The sequence below is a fragment of the Clarias gariepinus genome, chromosome 2 (genome assembly GCF_024256425.1).
Source record: "Clarias gariepinus isolate MV-2021 ecotype Netherlands chromosome 2, CGAR_prim_01v2, whole genome shotgun sequence".
NCBI classification, from domain to species: Eukaryota; Metazoa; Chordata; class Actinopteri; order Siluriformes; family Clariidae; genus Clarias; species Clarias gariepinus.
In genome coordinates this window covers 27981033-28000227 of record NC_071101.1, presented here as the reverse complement: position 1 = coordinate 28000227, position 19195 = coordinate 27981033, and the positions used below count along the sequence as shown (strand labels likewise).

At 37.4% G+C, this 19195-nt stretch overlaps 1 protein-coding gene across 1 annotated transcript in view; it reads right to left on the bottom strand.

Annotated features, from left to right (window-relative positions):
- nell2a (neural EGFL like 2a) overlaps positions 1-19195 on the bottom strand; it is a 76651-nt gene that overhangs the window by 10928 nt on the left and 46528 nt on the right. Inside the window, exon 16 of the mRNA XM_053491085.1 lies at positions 17730-17825. Within this exon, the coding sequence (XP_053347060.1) occupies positions 17730-17825 (96 nt within the window). The remainder of the gene's footprint in view (positions 1-17729; positions 17826-19195) is intronic.

The window sequence follows — 19195 nt, the reverse complement described above, 5'->3', positions numbered from 1 at the left end:
AATGCCAATTCATCGCAGGCACACGCACACACTCTACGGGCAGTTTGGGAAGGCCAATTAACCTAATCTGCAGATCTTTGGACTGTAGAAGGAAAGCAGAGGAAACCCACCAAGCACGGGGAGAACATGCACACAGAGACGGTAATCGAACCCAGACCCTGGAGGTGCAAGGCGACGCTGCTAACCACTACACCACTATGCCACCATTAAAGGATGCTACTTATTAAATAATGAATCCAGGAACCAATAAGGATATATAAAACAAAATCCAATCTTGCTTATTAGGGTGTTATAAAAAATGAGAAAGTAAAAAAATGGGTACTCTTTTCTACAGAGGGTCTGTGTGGCTTCCAGGCAAATGAAAGACACCAAATAATCTTCTGAAAATGAAGAACAGAAAAAAAAACCTGCAGCCGTGCAAGTCTTACAGTACTTCACAAACCGTAAAAGCAATACTGTATTTGCAAAGGAATTTGCAGAAACAAGCAACAATAACAGCACAAGAAGAAGATCAATAATGTTGTCATTTCGTTTTGTCTTTGACTAAAATACTTCATTAGTTACCATATTAAACTCACCAGAAACATCAGCTAGATTGCTGCCGATAAGCACACTAACCAGGTATGGCTTCTCTGAATGTTCTGATATTTATTTACACTTTAGAAAAGAATTGTTGCAATTCAGCTTTTGAATAGTGAAGACTGTGTGCTATTTTAAACTGTATTAAATTCATACAACCACTCGAGCTATAGATTAGCTTCACTAAGCAAGGCTAACCCTTTCGGTATAAAGGCTAATGGACAGAATCCCCTCTATGGGTGGATGGATGGCATGTGCTGCTGGTGTTCATTACATAAAATTTTAATCTTTTTCTCCCCAGTAGCTGCCTTTTAAAGCACCATTTACTCCCACCCTTAAGAAGGTTATTGACTAGCTCTCTGCTTAGCAGTGCAATGGCGTTATGCGGTCTCTCTCTGAAATACAGCATATATAACTGCGTACAGGAACACTGTGATAGAGTAATAGACAGTCTGAATTACACAGGAACTGGCCTTATGAGGCCGATGTTTGGCTTGATTTCATACGCCATATCACAAGTGCTGCTGAGAAGAAGTCTCCAGTGTCTACTGTGTCGTTTTTTTTAATTCATTTTATTTCACGTTATCATTTGCAAATTGCTCTAGGGTGTGCTGTTAGTGGAAAAATAATCAACTTCATGTTTATAAGCCATCACACCACCACAGCAATATGTTTTTCTATAACAGCACATCCTGTCATGTTTTAATACTTATTAATATCACTGCAAACACAGAACGAACGAATTAGTAAAAATTTTAAATTACAGCAATGCTACACACAGAGTCATGGGTAAGATAAATATCAAACCATGTACATTAACGTTTTACAGATGCATCCGCTTGGAAAAACAAACCTCGTCTACAAAGGGCATAGCCGCAGTCCATTTCTCATAAATGACACTGTCTAGATTTAATAGCACAGCCACACAAATGGGTTTTAATACTTAGAGGAAAGGACATTATATTTCAAATAATATTTCATTAGACAGCTAGGGGCTGGGGGATGGGCTAGTTATTAAAGAGGAGGGATGAAAACAGAGGCACTGGGAGGTTTTAGGATGATTAAACGCTCCCACTAGGGCCGTGATGGGCTCATTATGATTGCCACGGATGCATCAGGCTCTGTCATCATGGAATTACTGTTGTATTCTGGGCTTCTCACTCTAGAAGCTGCCACTCTGTTTGTCCTGATGATTACTTGAAAGAAGACGCACCATTTTAGAAATTCTTAGGACCAAACCGAGGCGTGATTGTAATAATCAGGATTAAATGTGAAAGCGGAGCTTTGAGTGAGGTGAAAATGAATAGTTCTTTTTGATAACAAGCTTGAGGAGGAATAATGTAAGCTGTTAGACAGAAAATTACACAAACCGCAAAAAAAATTTGTCTTCTCCTTAGCAATTTTTGCCTGTTGAAAGTTGCTATATACTCTGAACCCAATAGAAGGCAATGCACTTCTTGCATACAAAGATAGGAAAGGGTGTTTTTTTAGCAGTAGAAATTTTAAATGGGAAATCTAGACATTTCATCCTGCAGTATTTTTATTTAATTTTTTTTCGAAATAAAATATACATTTAAATCAAGTGTTCAGTTTCCTATAGTGTATTTGTAACTAGTTTGTCATTACAGAGGAAGGTTGAACTGTGAGTAACTTGGTCTGCAAGCGTTTTGCAAAACGAGCAACATTTTAAAATCAATTTTAACGTGCGGGGTCTGGACATACGAGTACTACGCATTTGCTTTGTCTGCCGAGCATTGTGAACATGTTTGGTTGTGTGTGCGTAAGGCTTTTTTTTTTTTTTTTTTTTTGTCCAAGTGTAGTGACTGTTCTTCAGTAACTGTACTGCAACAACGGCCCTCATAAAGAAAAAAAAGTCTGTTTCATGACAATGCAATGTCGCATTTCTTCGAAATCCTAAAAAGGACGCAAAAGCAAGTGTAATTAGAGAGGTTCCTTGTTAAAAAAGTTTGCCATCAGAGCAGTGATTCTGTTAATGTGTGTGTCTTTGTGTGTGTCCAAGTGTGTGTTTATCGATGCAGAAGTGTGTGTTCGTGCAAAGTAGCCCCCCTGCTCCTGCTTCTTACCTCGTCTAACACCAGCCATGATTCTTTTTAAAGGTAAAGTTTAGGTTAATTTGTTTTATTTGTACTTTATATTTTTATTGATTTGTATTTTTATGTTAGTATTTTGGATTATGGAACTAATCATCAGAGTTTCCATTATTTCTTATAGAAAAATCGCTTTGATATACTGTGGCGCAGCTGCATAAATTTTTTTTTTTTATATAGGCTTTGTATAAGCAGATTAGCAAAAAGAGGAAAAACTGCTCTGCCTTGTAAAAATTGCACCCTATACAGTATGTTTGTCTGTCCCAAAGACTGTGTTTTGGTTCCAGGATAAAGTTTTGCGAGAGTGTGCAGCCGCATCGCGAGGTCATCCCGATGACATAACGGGGTCATGAGATCCTGTTAAAGGGACAACTGGGGAGAAGCTCAGGGGGGAGAGAGTTAGAAGATGCAGCGCGCTGTTTTTGTGAGCGATATCAGCGGATATCCATGTCAGTTGGATTATTCCCCTCCGGTCTGCTTCACCACCTCACTCCAGCTGCAAAATCATGCTCCCAGATTATTACCAACACTTCCAGTAAGGCCGATCCAGCTCTTCCATTCCATTCATAAATAATCCGGACTTTGGACAATCATTCCAATTTGTAAATATTATTATTATTAGTTTTTTGTTGGTTTTGGTACACCGCTTTTGTTTAGTTATTGTTTAATACACTTTTTAGTTGTTGTTTACATTGGTTGTGTCTGTCTTTTCTTGTTTTGAGCGGCTAGCGCTTCATTAGAGCCTAGATTAAAGATCCTGTTTAGTGTAACCAGATTATTGAATTATCCAACCATTACAACACGATATACAATATTTTCTTTGTGTGTATGACTATGTACTGTAACATTGCTGGCCTTTTACTTTTTATAGTGACACAGTGTTGCCAACTAATCAGTAAGGAAAGTAGCTATTGGCTGCCCTAAAAGTTGCTAGAAGTCGCTAAAGGACATCATCACCTAATTTGAATAATCGTCAATTTGCTTGCAATTTGACAATTATGCAAATTAGCACGAGAAAGGAATAATGTCATGGAAGAGTGAAAAAGTGAGTAAAAGATATTGTAAATGTGTTTAGAACTGTAAGTAAACCAAGTAAATACAGTGGTGTTAGTCTCCTCTCTGCTCTGACTGCAGCTGGGACTGCCACACGAGGCTATGTTGAGACTGACCGTCTGTGACTGCTTTGGGTCGGGGGCGGGACTCACGCTAGCACCTGCTGCTTGTTGAGAAAAGTAACTGCAGAACGATACATTCACTTCGGATTCTCCAAGAACTCTAAAAAGTCTCCAATAACACCGGGAAAAGACACTACATTTGTTACTAGTCACTTTAGACAAAAAAGTCGCCAAGACCAAGCAAGTTGCCAACATTGCAGTGACAACAGTACCGGTTATTTACTGCATTTTTATCTCAACTGTAAGCAATTCTTTTGTGTTGTACCTAATATCCCACTCACAGGTTCATACAGTATAAAACATAAATAAAATTTATAACATATAAAAAAACAGTCTTTCATAGCTATCACTCACTTACTAACTCATCGTCTATACTGCTTTATCCTGTGTACAGAGTCACAGGGGGCTGAAGCCGATCCCAGGAGACTTAGTGCACAGGGCAGGGTCCATCACGTGACACACACATACTCAAATGTTCATTTACACACAATGGTCAGTTTGGGAACAGCAATTATCCTAACATACAAACTCCATGCACACAGAACCAAAGCAGGGATCGAACCATGGAGGTGCAAGGCAACAGTGCTAACCTTCCTTGCTATAACTTTGTCTCAATTATGTCTCTCATGTACTGTATATTAAAGAGACACATGGCCATATTGTTTCACTGAACATTTGCTGAATGCAATTTCAGTGCTTAATTTTTATAGACCTGTATGCTTACAAATGGCATGAAGTCAACAATGCATGATCACAGCTTCTGTGGCTGTCAGTCTCCACAGTGTGTGCATGTAATATTAGTAACCTCTATTTAATGACAGAAACCAAGCCAATACTTGGCAAAATATACTCTTTAGGCACAATAGGTGCATTTTACATGGACCCTAATATTCCATTAATAATCAGAATAATGGCCCAATCAGTATAAAAACACATGATGTAAACACTTCAATCGAACAGTCTGACCCAATCCGGCCCGATCAGAAAGAATTTTCAATCAAAAAAAGAGGGGTCTTGTAAACCTTTAACAATCTGTATCATAAGCTGAATTTTAGCCATGTAAACACTTGGTGGAATAAATATATTCTTTTTGTGCAAATTTTGCTATTCCTCAAGTGTTTGATAAACTGTGTAAGAACAACTGTCTTTAATTTAAACTTTCATCCAATGGGTCTCTGGCGGGGCACTGTTAGGCTCCAATAGACTGAATTCTTACAACCAATTGCAATGCAATATGCGGCATTTATCAGAAAAGTTAGGAAGTCTGACCTATCCTTAAAGTTGGACAAAAATTCTTTTTCTTATACATTTCTGGGGCAAAAAAGGTTTTATTCATGTCAATAAAAGTTCTATTCTGAATGTTTATTCTATGCTTTGAGCATATAAACACATCTCATCAATCAGTGTCTCTGTAAACTGTTAATTTGTACACTTTACTCAGAACAATTTCAGAGTCGGAGTGAAGAAATATTGTCCGTGTAAACATAGCTAAGTCTTAGATTTATAAAAATAGCAAATATTCCAAGTATCTGGAATAACCTGGTGCAATTTCTGAGGAGTTTTGCTGAAACATTTCCAACAACTTTCATCATGGTTTTCATATTTCTGTAACATTAATTAATTTAGAAAATGTATATCAGAAAACCTACGTTTTTCTCTACTGTTTTTCACAGTCATGCAGAAAACACATTTAATTTAAAATTAATTTCTATAGCTCTGTCAACAAAAAGTAAATAAATTTAATACTCATATGAATAAGCAAACGCAAAAAAACACAAAATCTGACACTTTCAATTACAATTTGGGCCATTTTTTCACGTGGTCCTGAAATCCAACATGTGACTTTTCATGTGACAATCCGACTCAACATTCGTCATAATCTTGCAGCTACTGGAAAGAAAAGATAAAGGACAATGAGGAAGTGTTTCAGTGGCAGGATACTAAAATAATGTAGCTGATATGAAAATCATTATCATTATTATATTGGTCAATATGCAGATTACATTTCATGTAATTATTCATTAACTTTGTTCAATTTAAAAAGAAATGTGATTTAATTATTTAATAATCTTCAAATGTAAACATATGTCATAAAATAAAACAAAAAAAGCTTAGCTAAAGGGAGAGACAGTCTGGACTTTTATTCCGGCCTTTTAGTCAGTATAGTAGTATACTGGTTTTGAGTCATGAACTTTGTTTTTTCTTTTTTAAATCTGCAAAAAAGGGGAGACAAATATGAACCTACACAAAATTTGAAGCAAGAAGGGAAAAACCATGTTTTAAACTTGTTTTAAATTAATCTTGATTTCAATTAAATATTATTTAAGCTCAATAATTTATTAAATCTTATAATAATAATAATAATAGTAATAATAAATAATAATAATAATAATAATAATAATAATAGTATTCAACAACCTATAAGCCATTCAGCGTGACCTGGCTGCTCCATGCAAGCAAAAAGCAATGGCGCAAGAGACCATGGATTTGTTGGACACACAAATTGGACGTGTGTGTGTGTGCTCAGGAAAAAGAGATTGAGCTTTTAGTAAGGGATGGACGCTCAAGATTTATTACACAAAATGCGAACATAACTGCGAAACGGAAAACAAAACAAGAATCATTTAATCTTATTTTCGAAATCGTAATCGGAAGCCAAATTATCAACTGAATGTAAAATTCATTTAACTGCACAGCCCTAGTCTAGACCGAACAATAAAATTAAAATTTTAATTTAAAATTGAGGGGGGGTGGGGGTTGTAATCCTCCCAATAAGAAAAACGAGTTAATACAACCCCCCAAATATTATATCATAATGAAGAAATTTCTAGCTGTTATGAAAAAGAATAAAGTGGTCGTCTTTCTTGATTCAATGTAATTGGCAAGCAAAGAATAACATTTTTCCTGCTACTGTGTGAGACTACGTTGCGTCCAACCATTTCACTGAACGAGGCAGTAACTGCAGGCATGAGCAATAATAAGCACACACACAATGAAAAGAGGAAGACTAATCAACAACTGACTTAGCAACAGCAACCAAATGTAACCAAGACTTGCTGTTAGCAAACTACAATATTAACCACAATAGTAATCTAGATACAGTCTGGATACACGTATACATAAAAAATATAAGCATGTAAAATAATCTGAATTAAAAAAATTCATCAAACTAGGGCCATGTGTGAATATCATTTTTTTCTTTTTTGAAGAGAGCTTGTCAGACACATGCTTCACTTACACTAAACAAATCACCTCCCTAGAGAAGAGAGAAGAGCGTACTGTACACTTACTCTTATCTAAAGCTCCTTTGTGAAAACCCATGTACTGCCTCTGTAACTGCCAGTCGGTTCAACTATATGCAAGTATAATGCATGCCACGGGCCCACTGTAATAGCCTCTCTTTTCAGTAGCTCACATTTATCTGTTATCTTAGCAAATGGATTACAGAATTTGTACTTTTCTCAAAATGCTGTTTTTCTCTTATGCACACTGTGTACATCAAACAGTTCTGGACGACCGAGGACGGTCTCACAATCTCACATAGAGCATTTATAACAAACGACACACAGCAGACATCAGCATTCATTATCCAGTCATCCAGAAATATTTCACTTAAAATCTATATTTCAAAATCTCACCCCTCTGGGTAAAAAAATAAAATAAAAAATCTTTCAGGATCTTTGTGCAGGGTGAATTTGCACTTGGCATGAGTTTTGAAATTAAAAAGCCTTTTGACTGCAATGCCCTCTATCCGGAAAGAAAAGACCAAGACGCCTGAATCCATGCCAGCTCGTTCTGCTTGTATGGAATCTGAAGGCAGACAGAAGGCATGCAGTCTATTTATACCACCCGAGGTTTCTGACAGCATGTTTATCAGAGGATGGATGTACCACCGGAGCTAGCAAAGCTTTTACATTAATACATGTCATTTCAAAAAAACGATTTTCAACCCTAAACTTCCCACACAGAAAAAAAAAAAAGATGAGATACAGAGAGATGAGACACAAGAGAACTGTGAGAAACAGTAGAACTAAATAGTTATCAACATTAGCTTGTTAAATTACGTGAAAGTCTGCAGAGAGAAAGGGACGCTACATGGGGGGACTGTATTGCCATGACAACATGGGAGGACTAAAGACATCTCCATATTTTTACTTGTTGTGCTGTATGACATTTAATTAGAATTAACCATAGAATTTGAATTAAAGTAAGATAAGAAGAAAAGATGACTCGCATGAATCCTATGAACTGACATTTATATTTTCAAGTAATAATGTAAGTGTAATGAATGTAATGATTATCAATCTGAGCTGTAACAAAGTGAAACAAAAGTTGAGAATAGGATCACTGAAAGAACACACTAAGTGGAGGAGAGATGGTGGGTGTGTGGTGTAAGAATGACAGCAGGACTGAAGGAGTGAAGTAAAGTAATGCAGAACAGGAGAGCAGGTGATGCAACAGCCACAGCTGTTCCCCTCATTATACTGAGCGACAAGCTGGAAACAAAGGCTCTATTAAAATGGCCCTCAAAGGGCAGAGGATGCATGAGTCTACCCTCGTTCATTCTGTCACTCGTCCTTCCTCCTGTGCTTTACTTTCAATCCTGTCCTTCCCTGTGCACAGGAAGTCTAAGGGCAGCATGACCAGAGCTGAAACGACAGCACTGAATGACAGACGCGGCTCACACTGAGACATGAGGGCAGAAGCTTTACTTTTAAAAAACTAAAGCCCTATTGATTTTAAGTAAAGACAGGGTTGTAATATTTCAGCACATTCCACGTTGTCCTTTAAAAAAAAAAAAAAACACTGATCACTCAATAAGTATATTAAGAATACTTTTTAAATGGAGGTTCTAGTATTAAGCAGTTATATCAGAGAAGGCTGATAACAAAATTGTTGATGATACATATTTTGTCTTATGTTTACATACTAAGAGGTTAAGGTGCAAAATTTATAATTGAATAAAACAGGAAAAAAAATGCATATTACTTGTTTTTATTAAATACAGTTAATCATTATCCAGGAATAAGCTATGGTAACACATAAAAAAATTAAAAATACATAGGAAAAAAAACATTTGCAAGTCTGGCTATTGGCTCAAATTAAGGAAGTAAAGTCCTCATGTGATTCCAGTACAAGTAAGCAATATTCCTTGAAAAAGCAATATTCCTTGAATTCCTAGGTTTACTAGTTACTCGATACAGTAATGCATCTTCTTGGACACCACAGGTTTACAAATACGCTGGACATAAAAAGCCTACATGTCTATCTCCCGAGGCCCCCGCTCATTGACAAAGTAACTAAAACTTTATTAAAGCAACTTTTATTTCTAATGCAGCATTCAGTCAATAGTGTCACTCAGCATATCTTGATTTTAATTCACTCTTTCTTGAAAAAAGCCTCCAGATCTATTACATTGTAAGGGGACCTCCTGTTCACAGCTCTACTCAAACCATTTCACTGCTTTCAACAGAGTTGAGATCGGGTTCTTCCCAAAGTCCCCTTCCAAAACACTGATACTGTATATACAGATCTTTCCTTTGCTAACCTGAATTTGTGCTTTGCATTAATATTGTCCTGGAAGGTTTTTTCTCCAGCTGTTTACAGAGGCCTGAACAGATTGGAGATCTCCGCTGTCTTGTTGTGGAGTCAAACCTTTTAGAATTAGCCCTTAAAATGGTCTACCCTGGATTTCAGTACCACATGGTTTCAGATTACTTACAGTAGGTGGGATTGTTTTTTGTTTTTTTTGTCTAAGAATTTTTTTGTATAACCTTTTGTCAGGTAATTAAATGTTGCCGTAAGTATATTGGCAGCATTCCTGTCCATTTTCATCTCTTTCTTCCATGGATTTTGGAGATGTCAATGTAGTGCCCTATTTTCTCCACTTATAGATGATGAGCTCTACAGTTTTGTAAACTGTTTTTATTTCCCCCTCCTGATAAGAAAATATTCTTTTGATAGATCCAGACAGATCTAAGCTCTTTGCAGACCGTAGCTTTATCACTCCGATGTAATTTTTAAAAAGCTGATGTTTATTTGGGGGTAATCAGAATTTCTTGTCAGATGTATGATCTTTACTTTTGTCATGACTTTGAGTATTGCTGGTTAATTCTACGCACAGTCACATTATAAGGTTGCCTATTATAAAAGAGTGTACCTATTTGTGCTACCAGTTTGTTGTCATAAAATGATGTATATTTTTTCCACCTGCATTTTGTTGGTTACTGTATCAGACTAAATGTGGAAAATGATCTGACATGATTTGAGATGATGAATTTAATATAAGCATGATTATTGCTCATGGAATCACTCAGCAAGTCATACATGGGTATGTCACCTGGTACAGAGAGCTCATTAGCACACCTAAAAACATAGCAGGAAATATTAACTTTATTATAAATAGTTTGACCTTTAGCTATACCTTTGCACATTCTTCTATCGCACTCAGGGTTATTCTGCTCGAGTCAGTCTCTGAACACTCTGTATTTGTGCATCTCTGTTTCTCTGTGAGTAATTGAAGAAGCTTGTGAATAGGGCTTTAATGAGGTGCATTTGCACAGAGCGGCACTTTAGGTCCCAGCTGTTATTAAGGCAAGTAATTACACAAATCTTCAGGAAAACCAGGGCCCAATCTATACAGGAACCAGACCAATATTAAGAGCTTACAGTCAATAACAGTGTCATGGCAAGGAGAAAAAGAGAGAGAGAGAGAGAGAGAGAGAGAGAGAGAGAGAGAGAGAGAGAGAAGCTTCCCTCTAGTATTATAGTTTATTTATATTGCTCATTAATATATTTATAATATCAGATAATTAACTTTCATGACATATGGCATGTTTGCTGTATATCAATTTGTTCATCAATTGATCCTTTTTTTAGCCTTTTAATCTTTTCTTTTTATATCTTCTGCTGTCTCCTGATTGATTTAATTTATTCCAAGTTTTTGTTTCTTGGCCAGTTCTTTGGAAGTCTTGCATATTCACAGAGTAATTCTAAGCTGTCGATCCTCCAAGTCTTTTTTCGTGTCTCCTTTCATTTTTTTCCAATGTTCTAGATCTATTTTTAAAACTTGCATATCTAGTTAAAATAAAACTGCAGATTTGCCTTTGTTTACTGGTAGGTTGACCTAATAGATAAAAAGTATGCTGAAAAATCAGATTCTGACAAAATCTTTGTTTTTCTGCCACAAACTACTCAGTTATGAAAGGTTTTAATTTTTACAACTTTCTGTTCAAACAATTTGTGTCGACAACATTTACTCCCAAGCTGTGTACAAAGGGTGATTCATATTGTAAATATCGATAGCCATGAATGTATAATATCTCTGCAGTGGCTGTGATTTTTATGCTCTCCTAGAATTCCTAAACTGATAAACTGAGGTCTTGCAAGATATACTATAAAAGTGTATGAATTATTTTTCTTCTGTGCTCCAGAAGCCACTGAAATGACAAACAAAATATGTGAACTCCTGCTCCGCGTGATTGAACTGGGTCACAATGCTGCAGAAGCAACTAGAAATCTCGGTTGTGCCAAATAGGAGGGTGCAGTGAGTCACATAACTGCCAAAAGATGTTTCCCGAAATTGAGCTGAAAACCTGGAAGTGGAAGATGGGCACATCCTGGCAGGACAACGACAAAACACAGGAGCCCTACAGCAAGAAGTGGAGGTTGATCCCACAACCAGCACTCTTAGAGTGACTGTGGAACTTGGATTAAAGCTAACTTAATTTTATTAAGAAAATAAATGTTTTTACAAAATACACTGACATGGCTTTGTCCAAAATATAACATTGCTTTGTTATACATGCAATTTGTGAAAGGCTATTTAAATGTTCATTTTTTTTCTTTTCGCCCAAATTAATGACAGTAACAGGGTTGAAGTCATGGTAACAGGACTGACCAGAGTAACAGGGTTGATAGGACACATGTTATACTATGTAGTTTATCCACTTGATTTCACTTACGTACAGTGTTCCATAACATCATATTTACCAGAACACAGTTATGAGAGGAAAAACCTTTATTTCTCTGTATAATCCCCACTACACTAATGCACTTATTCCAGTGTCTCACTCGTGCTTGGATACCATCAAGGTAGAAAGTTTCCCACAGATTTGTCTCTAGTGCAAGATGACAAGTTTTCCATCATTTTCCATCAACCAGGTGTTCGACAATGTTTAAAACTGCAACAGTTTGTTCTTTCGAACTATTTGCCCATTTAAGGATCAACTTGGTTTAGGTGGGGTCAGTTAATGGCAAGATGGCGATGATAAGAAGTCTCAATTTCCACTTAAGATTTGGGAAATTCCCATTGAGCTTAACTGCTCTTTAAAAAACCTATGGGTTACATCATAGAGGGTTTGTCTAGTTCTTATGCAGGCTATAGGTCTCCACCACCATTATCAAAATACAGTTGAACCGTGGATTGTGAGTAACTTGGTCTGCAAGGGTTCTGCAGGACAAGCAAATTTTTTTAATTAATTTAAGTACACTACTTTGTAACGTGTCACACCCAACACTGCACAGTACACAGTCTGTGTACTGTGCTTCATCTCCATGGCAGTTACATAAGACACATTGTGGTGCCACTGCACCTATACATTTTAGTTATTTTCTTCTTAAATTTTCATCAAAAGGTTAAAAGGATACTAACTGGGCCACTGATTAACAATATATAAGCACGATAAGCAATGGTCCTCATTATAAAGTCTCAGTTCATAAAGTGCAGTCTGTAGGATTTGCTTTTCGGATACTGACTACATATTCAAGCAGTTATGTTGATTTAAAGCTTGGGGAAATAAACTGCTCTGCTTCGGAATCTTTTGGGTTTCTCCTGTTCTCAGAGTACAGCAGAATGGTCAGAGTGCAGTCTATGCATTATACAGTGCTCTATGCATCATTACCCACGAAGCGGACTGCAGCACTGCATTAAAAGGACATGTGTGTGCTGCAAAGTCCATTCCCCAGAGAGGGTTATGCCACGCTACTGGCTGTAGCTGCAGCCTAACACCTGGGGAAATGACATCATCACTAGGACTAAGCAAATGGTTTGAGCACGAACATCAGAATAGCACATTTTAGTTCCGCTCTATATGATTTGATCAGATAGATACTTCATGAATCTGTGTTCATAAGGGAGTTTTTTATTAATAAAGAATGCACCATGCATTTCCATGATTGTAACAGTAGGGGGAGTGGTGTGTTTTGAAGTGTCTCAGCACTGGTGGGAGGTGTTTGGGAATGAGCCCAGTTGTCCCAAGTATATTTATATAATCTTTCCCTCTCACTTGTTCTCCATAAATACAGTCATCCAATTCTAAAAAAAAGTTTTTAAAAAGTTTTGCTAAAATGGACACTGATTGTGCTCTCTTGTCGGCCAAGAGGAAATGATCTGTCCAAGATGTTCGTAAGAAAACTGGAGGGAAAAACTAATCACAGTTGTCAGCAAACATTGATGGATAAACTACCCAGTGCTAAAAATACAGTATATAAAAAGCTCACCCTGAGCCATGGCTCTTCACACTATCAGCAGGAAGAAAAAAAAACATACATTTCACCTAATATTGATCTCCATTCATAGGCAGACTTTGCAAGACAAAACATCACTAGAGTTTCTGGCCATGTTATGAAGATAGTCTAAGCCTTCCATATATGTGAGTAGTAATCATTCTCTAGTATTGCATTGTAGACTGAGATTGCATTTTTCCCTGCATTAACTTTCTGCCTCTGCTTAGAATTACACTTTGTACTTGCACAGTTATTGCTTCTTTTCTTTTCAGCTTATTCAATTCGCTATAAACAGTGCCTTATAAGGCTTCCCTTCTATCCCAGTCTCTCTCTCTCTCTCTCTCTCTCTCTCTCTTTCTCTCAGAGCTGTTGCTGGGTAGCCAGTGAATCCCAAAGGTGTTCCTAAAAGCCAGTACAGAGCTGCTGAGAGTGAGAGAGAGTGAAAGCATTTCTGTGTTCACTCCATCCTTAGTCCTGACCCCAACCCCGTTAATTTTGTCTCTTCTCCTCTCTGTGCATCCCCTGAACTCTCAGCCCGGCTAATACGAATAGAAAACCGCTCATCATTCTTTTTGTAATCAATTTTCTTGAAAAAGTAAAAGCAAAGTAAACCCCAAACGTCTTTCGATGCTTTGACACACGTGACAGTCAAAACAGCTTTTTTAATTACTGTGCACAATCTCTATTCCAGGTGCATGCTGGGAGCCATCAACGCACTCTGATGCATCAAAAACACGACTAAATAAGCGAACGCAGCAAAGCAGCATACACAGAAGACACGGAGTGATTCATAGGTGACATTTGCTGTAGTGTTCTATTGTATTGCTTTTTCCAGAAATGCCCTCACTCTCCATGGGCACCTGAACTGTGTCTCTGTCTTTTTTTTCACCATCCATCTATCTGTCAAACTCTTCGTCTGCTGCTTTGTACAACTCATCCAGTGAAAAGTTTTGTGCCTCTACACATTAAAATAAAAAGTGCTTCACTGATTAATGTGTACTAAGCGCCAGTGAGGACAGCAGCTTTCAGAGTAGTAACAGGTTCAAGGGAAGTGACACACACAAATACACACTTTTTTAGCTCTATTTTTATCCCTGAACAGATAAGAGTTTACTTATTCAAATTTTCAAGTAGTTTTTCCTGGTTAGGGTCATGCTGAAATCACAGCACGTCATAAGAAGTCAGGATAAAATCATATGGCACAATTCACAGTCTCACCCTAGACATAGGGGCAACTGATCTTTGCCAATTCACCTACTGTAATTTTCTGAGGCAGGGTATGAAAATGCTGCCTGCTGCATAACCGCACCACTGTTGTATCTGTAGTATCTGTGTAATCTGTAGTATTAAATTGTGCAGAATGTATTCAGAGTCAATGATCAATAATTTCTCAGAATACAGAGTTGCCTTATGGCCATCTCAAGGCTCGTATTCAACATCTCATATTCTAGCAAATAATGCCCTAGAATTATGCACTCTGACCCCAAATTGCAAATGCAATGACATGGCCCATATGGCCTTGGAGGAGATTTAATGCATAGCTTGGTGTGGCGAATCAGCTACACTCACATATTGATTTCTCCACACATTTAGATAATCTTCTCGAGTACCACAGGCGAATTTAGTCACTCATTAACTTCAGACGAGCGTTCAAGCTCTTGCATCATTGTTCAAAACTATTGGCAGGTTTCAATTCTTCTCCAGAGTGAAGACAACAGCAATACAGAGATATTCTGCTTGTATCTTGGAGGCCAGCAGTTGCCAAACCCACTCCTGTAATCATACAGTAGCATGAGTGACACTTTGGAAGGCTAATGCAGTGAGTGTGACATCTGAAAACCTCTGAAAACTATTTCTCATCCATTCTTTTCGGATGTCTGCATCAATCACTGCCTACTTAGATATGGAAATCACAACCACAACAATATCTAGAGCTCTAGAGACTCAAGCCCTCGAGGCAAGACCAGTGAGATCAGACGCCATCATACACACACACACACACACGCACACCTCAACAAAACACCACACACCACTTGATACCACCTCCTCATAGTCAGCCCTGAGGCAAATTCTCTAACCTGTTATCTTAGACTGCTCATGGCTCCATAAACACAACTCTGGCATCAACTGGGAGACCCTAGACATTGTTTCATGGTCTGACTTCTGTACTGGAGCTGCATCTTAAACTCCCAGTTGCTACTAACCTTCACTTCAAGGGAACGTTCATCCAACTTCAGGCCAATTTCTTCTCAATCTCAGTGCTTTAAAGGGCATTTTCCAAGACTTTTAACCAATGGTAAACCATCTAGACCTTGATCAACGTACTACCATCATCTTTAAAAACAACTAAGGTTACCAAGTAAACTAGACCTATGCAGAGTCTATAACCTTGTCTGGCTAAGACACAGAGTAGGGCAAGCGCTAATTAAAGACATTATGAATATTTAGTAATGCATTGTGGCTTGGTCTTTAGTCCTTATTAACAATTAAAGAATAAAAACGATAATTTTGTTAGAAAATACATTGATATTTTCTGCTATCTGTCTAAGCATATCATACATGTCAAGATTGCATTTGACACTTAAAAAAAAATTACTTGTCAGAACCAATAAGTGTAAAAGGCACGAGCAAAGGGTTTAGATTAAGAGTTAAATATTTGGGTGCAGGAGGTCACCATAAATGGCATTACGATTGAGATAAACCAGTTTCATTCAAGGTTACTTTTTCATGGTAAATTAGACCTAACCTTAAAGTAACCCTGACTATAATCTTCCCAGTGTTAATCTAACTTGATGGCTTAATCTAAATTTCCCAATAACATTAATCGTAGCCAACACCACACTTACTTTTCAAAAAACTAAGAACTAGCCAGGTAGGTTTCATAAACTCCTTTTATGCTGCCGGTAAAATAGCAAAAATATCTAAAATTGTTTGTGTGCAAAAAAATAAATATATATTACTTATTACAAAGTTAGTTTTTTTTTTTTACTTTTTAATTGTGCTTGTGTTGTTGGTGGTGTTCCTTTTTATGCATTTCTGTACCCAATTTAAATGAACCTTAAGTATTACGAATCGTTGCATATTCAGTCAATTGCCATAATTTATGTTACAGCATGCACTAAAAAAAGAATAAATAAATAAATAAATAAATAAACCAAAGCAGCTTAATAAACTTTAGAGATATTGTATCTGTTTTCTCTGAGAAGCTTTACACTGCCTATAATAAACATGATTGTAACGTTTTAATTAAATCACTAGCAAAGTTGATAAATAAATCAAAGTTTTATGATTCACACTATGTGAAATCATTTTTATAGATAGAGTCTCGTAAATTAGAGACTGTAAGTATATACTACATGAAGAACAAGCGGCTGAAAGTGTGGGTGTTGCTACAGAAATGTTATTTTTGCCAGTATCATTGTGATCAAGTGTCTGAGGGCTCTTCAGCAACTTAAGTGTCTATCTCTGTACTCTGGGAACGACAGCGGGTAAAGGAAAGCTATTGGGCTTCAATCGGTTGCTGCACAGGGACACATCGTAAAAAGGCTCGTTTATGTGGAATCGATGCAAAGCTGGATGAGTAGGCGTGTCCTGTTGCAGAGAGAGGACGTTTAAGTGCATTTTTCTTGCTGCAGCTTGCTTTTGTCTTAGCTGTGTTCAGCATCTGCTGCTACTCTTAATTACCCAGAGAGGAGTATCAGCACTGCTGCATTATGTAATGTTGGGATTACATACACAGTCTGAGCTTTAAATCCGCATTTTTGAATAAAAGGTCCCTACAAACTCAGCTCGTCTCGTGGTATTTCATTGCCAAATTAGATGTGAACAGAAGCAACTTTATTACAAAAAGTCAATGGGAGTGTGTGGAGGATGGATTGCGAAATGAATCTGAATCTATTCAGCAAAGCATAGAGTCTCCGATGCTGAATGCTATATAATACAGCTCTCCATCTGATATACAGGTGAGAGAGAATTAAATCTGTATCCTCTTTCTCTTTCAGCTTATGGAGTCAAATAGGTATGAAAAGTCACGTGTAAATCAAATTTTATGTAAAATAAAATTTCCAAACCGCATCAAAGATTTGTTTATAGGGCCCTGTTATTCCCTAGATATTTCAGATGACTGAGTTTGGTTGGGGTTTTTTGTATTTAGGACAAAATGGTCAAATGCACCCCATGCATAACCTAGTGCACTGCTTTAGCTGTCTCAGTCCCCTCACCAAATTTTCCGGGACACCCGAAAGTTTCCTACTTTCACTGCATCACACCTGTTTCAATACTGCTAGCAACAACTGTGCATGGTGAAACGAAAGAAAAGTAGTGTGATAAGAGCAATGACAGGACAAGAAGTACTTCTTACCTGTTTCACACTTTTGCCCAGTGAAGCCCTGCGCGCACACACACGTGTTGGGCGAGATGCAGGTGCCGCCGTTCAGACAGAGACCATCGCACAAGGCTAAGGGTTGAACAGAGATTGTAACACATAAATGATAGAATAGATGGATGCAGTTCACACCTATAAAGTTAATATAAAACAGGAGTGTACTTGGAATTCTTTAGAAATTTCTTCTTTTTTAACCAAATCAATGTAATGGAGGTGCAAGGCCACAGTGCTAACCACTACACCACCATGACAGTCAAAATTCTTTTTATGTTTATGCTCTAAATCTGAGGGCCTTTTGCTATTTCTAAGCTGTTTCCACCTGTTTTCAGCTTCTGCGTCTGGCACATGACAAATGGACTTCTCCTCCTCATGTGTTTAAGGGACAAAGGTGGAAAAAAGCTGGTATAAATGGGAAGCTAATTCTATATTTGTTTCTGTGTTATAAGAATAAATACATATAACAGTTTCTTACCCACTAGGAAAATGAAATCAAACACTTATTATAACTTTGGATCTAAAAGCAACGGCATAGCGCTTCACACAGTCCTTACTCTCACCTTTGTTATTAACACATTTGTCGTATTCTTTATGCATTTCAACTTTAGTCCTGAGCTTTTTGTCAGCACTATACTTACCCATGTCCAGGACGTATGCTTGAAGGGCTTCATAGCACAGTGCAAGCTGTTGATGTTTTGTAAGTTGGGTTCCGTTTTCTATTCTGTTCTCTCCTCCTCCTCCAATTATTTGGCCTAATTAGCATTTCTGTGTCTTTCCATCATGTTCTGTATATGTTTATTGCCAAAGTCATGTTTTGTTTTTTTTTTCATTAAATTTGTTCCTGCCTTGGTCTTGGACAATTAGCATTATACAACAGCCACTGTACCAGTTATACAGGGTGGCGTCTTCCTCCAAGAAACATGTAGCCAGCCAACCACATATTTTTGAATTGTTATGTCATAGGGCCGTGTAACTCCCTTGGCAGAAAGTGCCATCCACCCCCTCTGTGTATACATGAGCTTACAGATGCCCATGTTTAACTAGTGATGCTGTGACTCATAAGGGAAAGAGAATATGCCAGTTTTACTTTTTTGGACTCTTAGACACAGATAGCTGAGACACTGTGGGGATTCGAAATACAAATTGCTGGACAATCATGCAAACTCTATTAGAAACTCTATTTTTATTACGCTGTTCAGGAACCCCTTTCTGAGTCATATGCGTCTACATTTCCTAAGTCCTTGTTTCATGTAATTCTGTTTTGACTTCCTATTTGTTTATGGCTGAAAATGTGAAAAATTCCAGCCATAAACAAATAATCTATGCATAGATGCATAGATTAAAAATCTATACAAATGCATAGATTAGAAATCCCTATCTATTGTATCCTGTCACTGTTCAGACTTATGCCATGATTTATAACTGATTAATCCTAATGAAGGGAC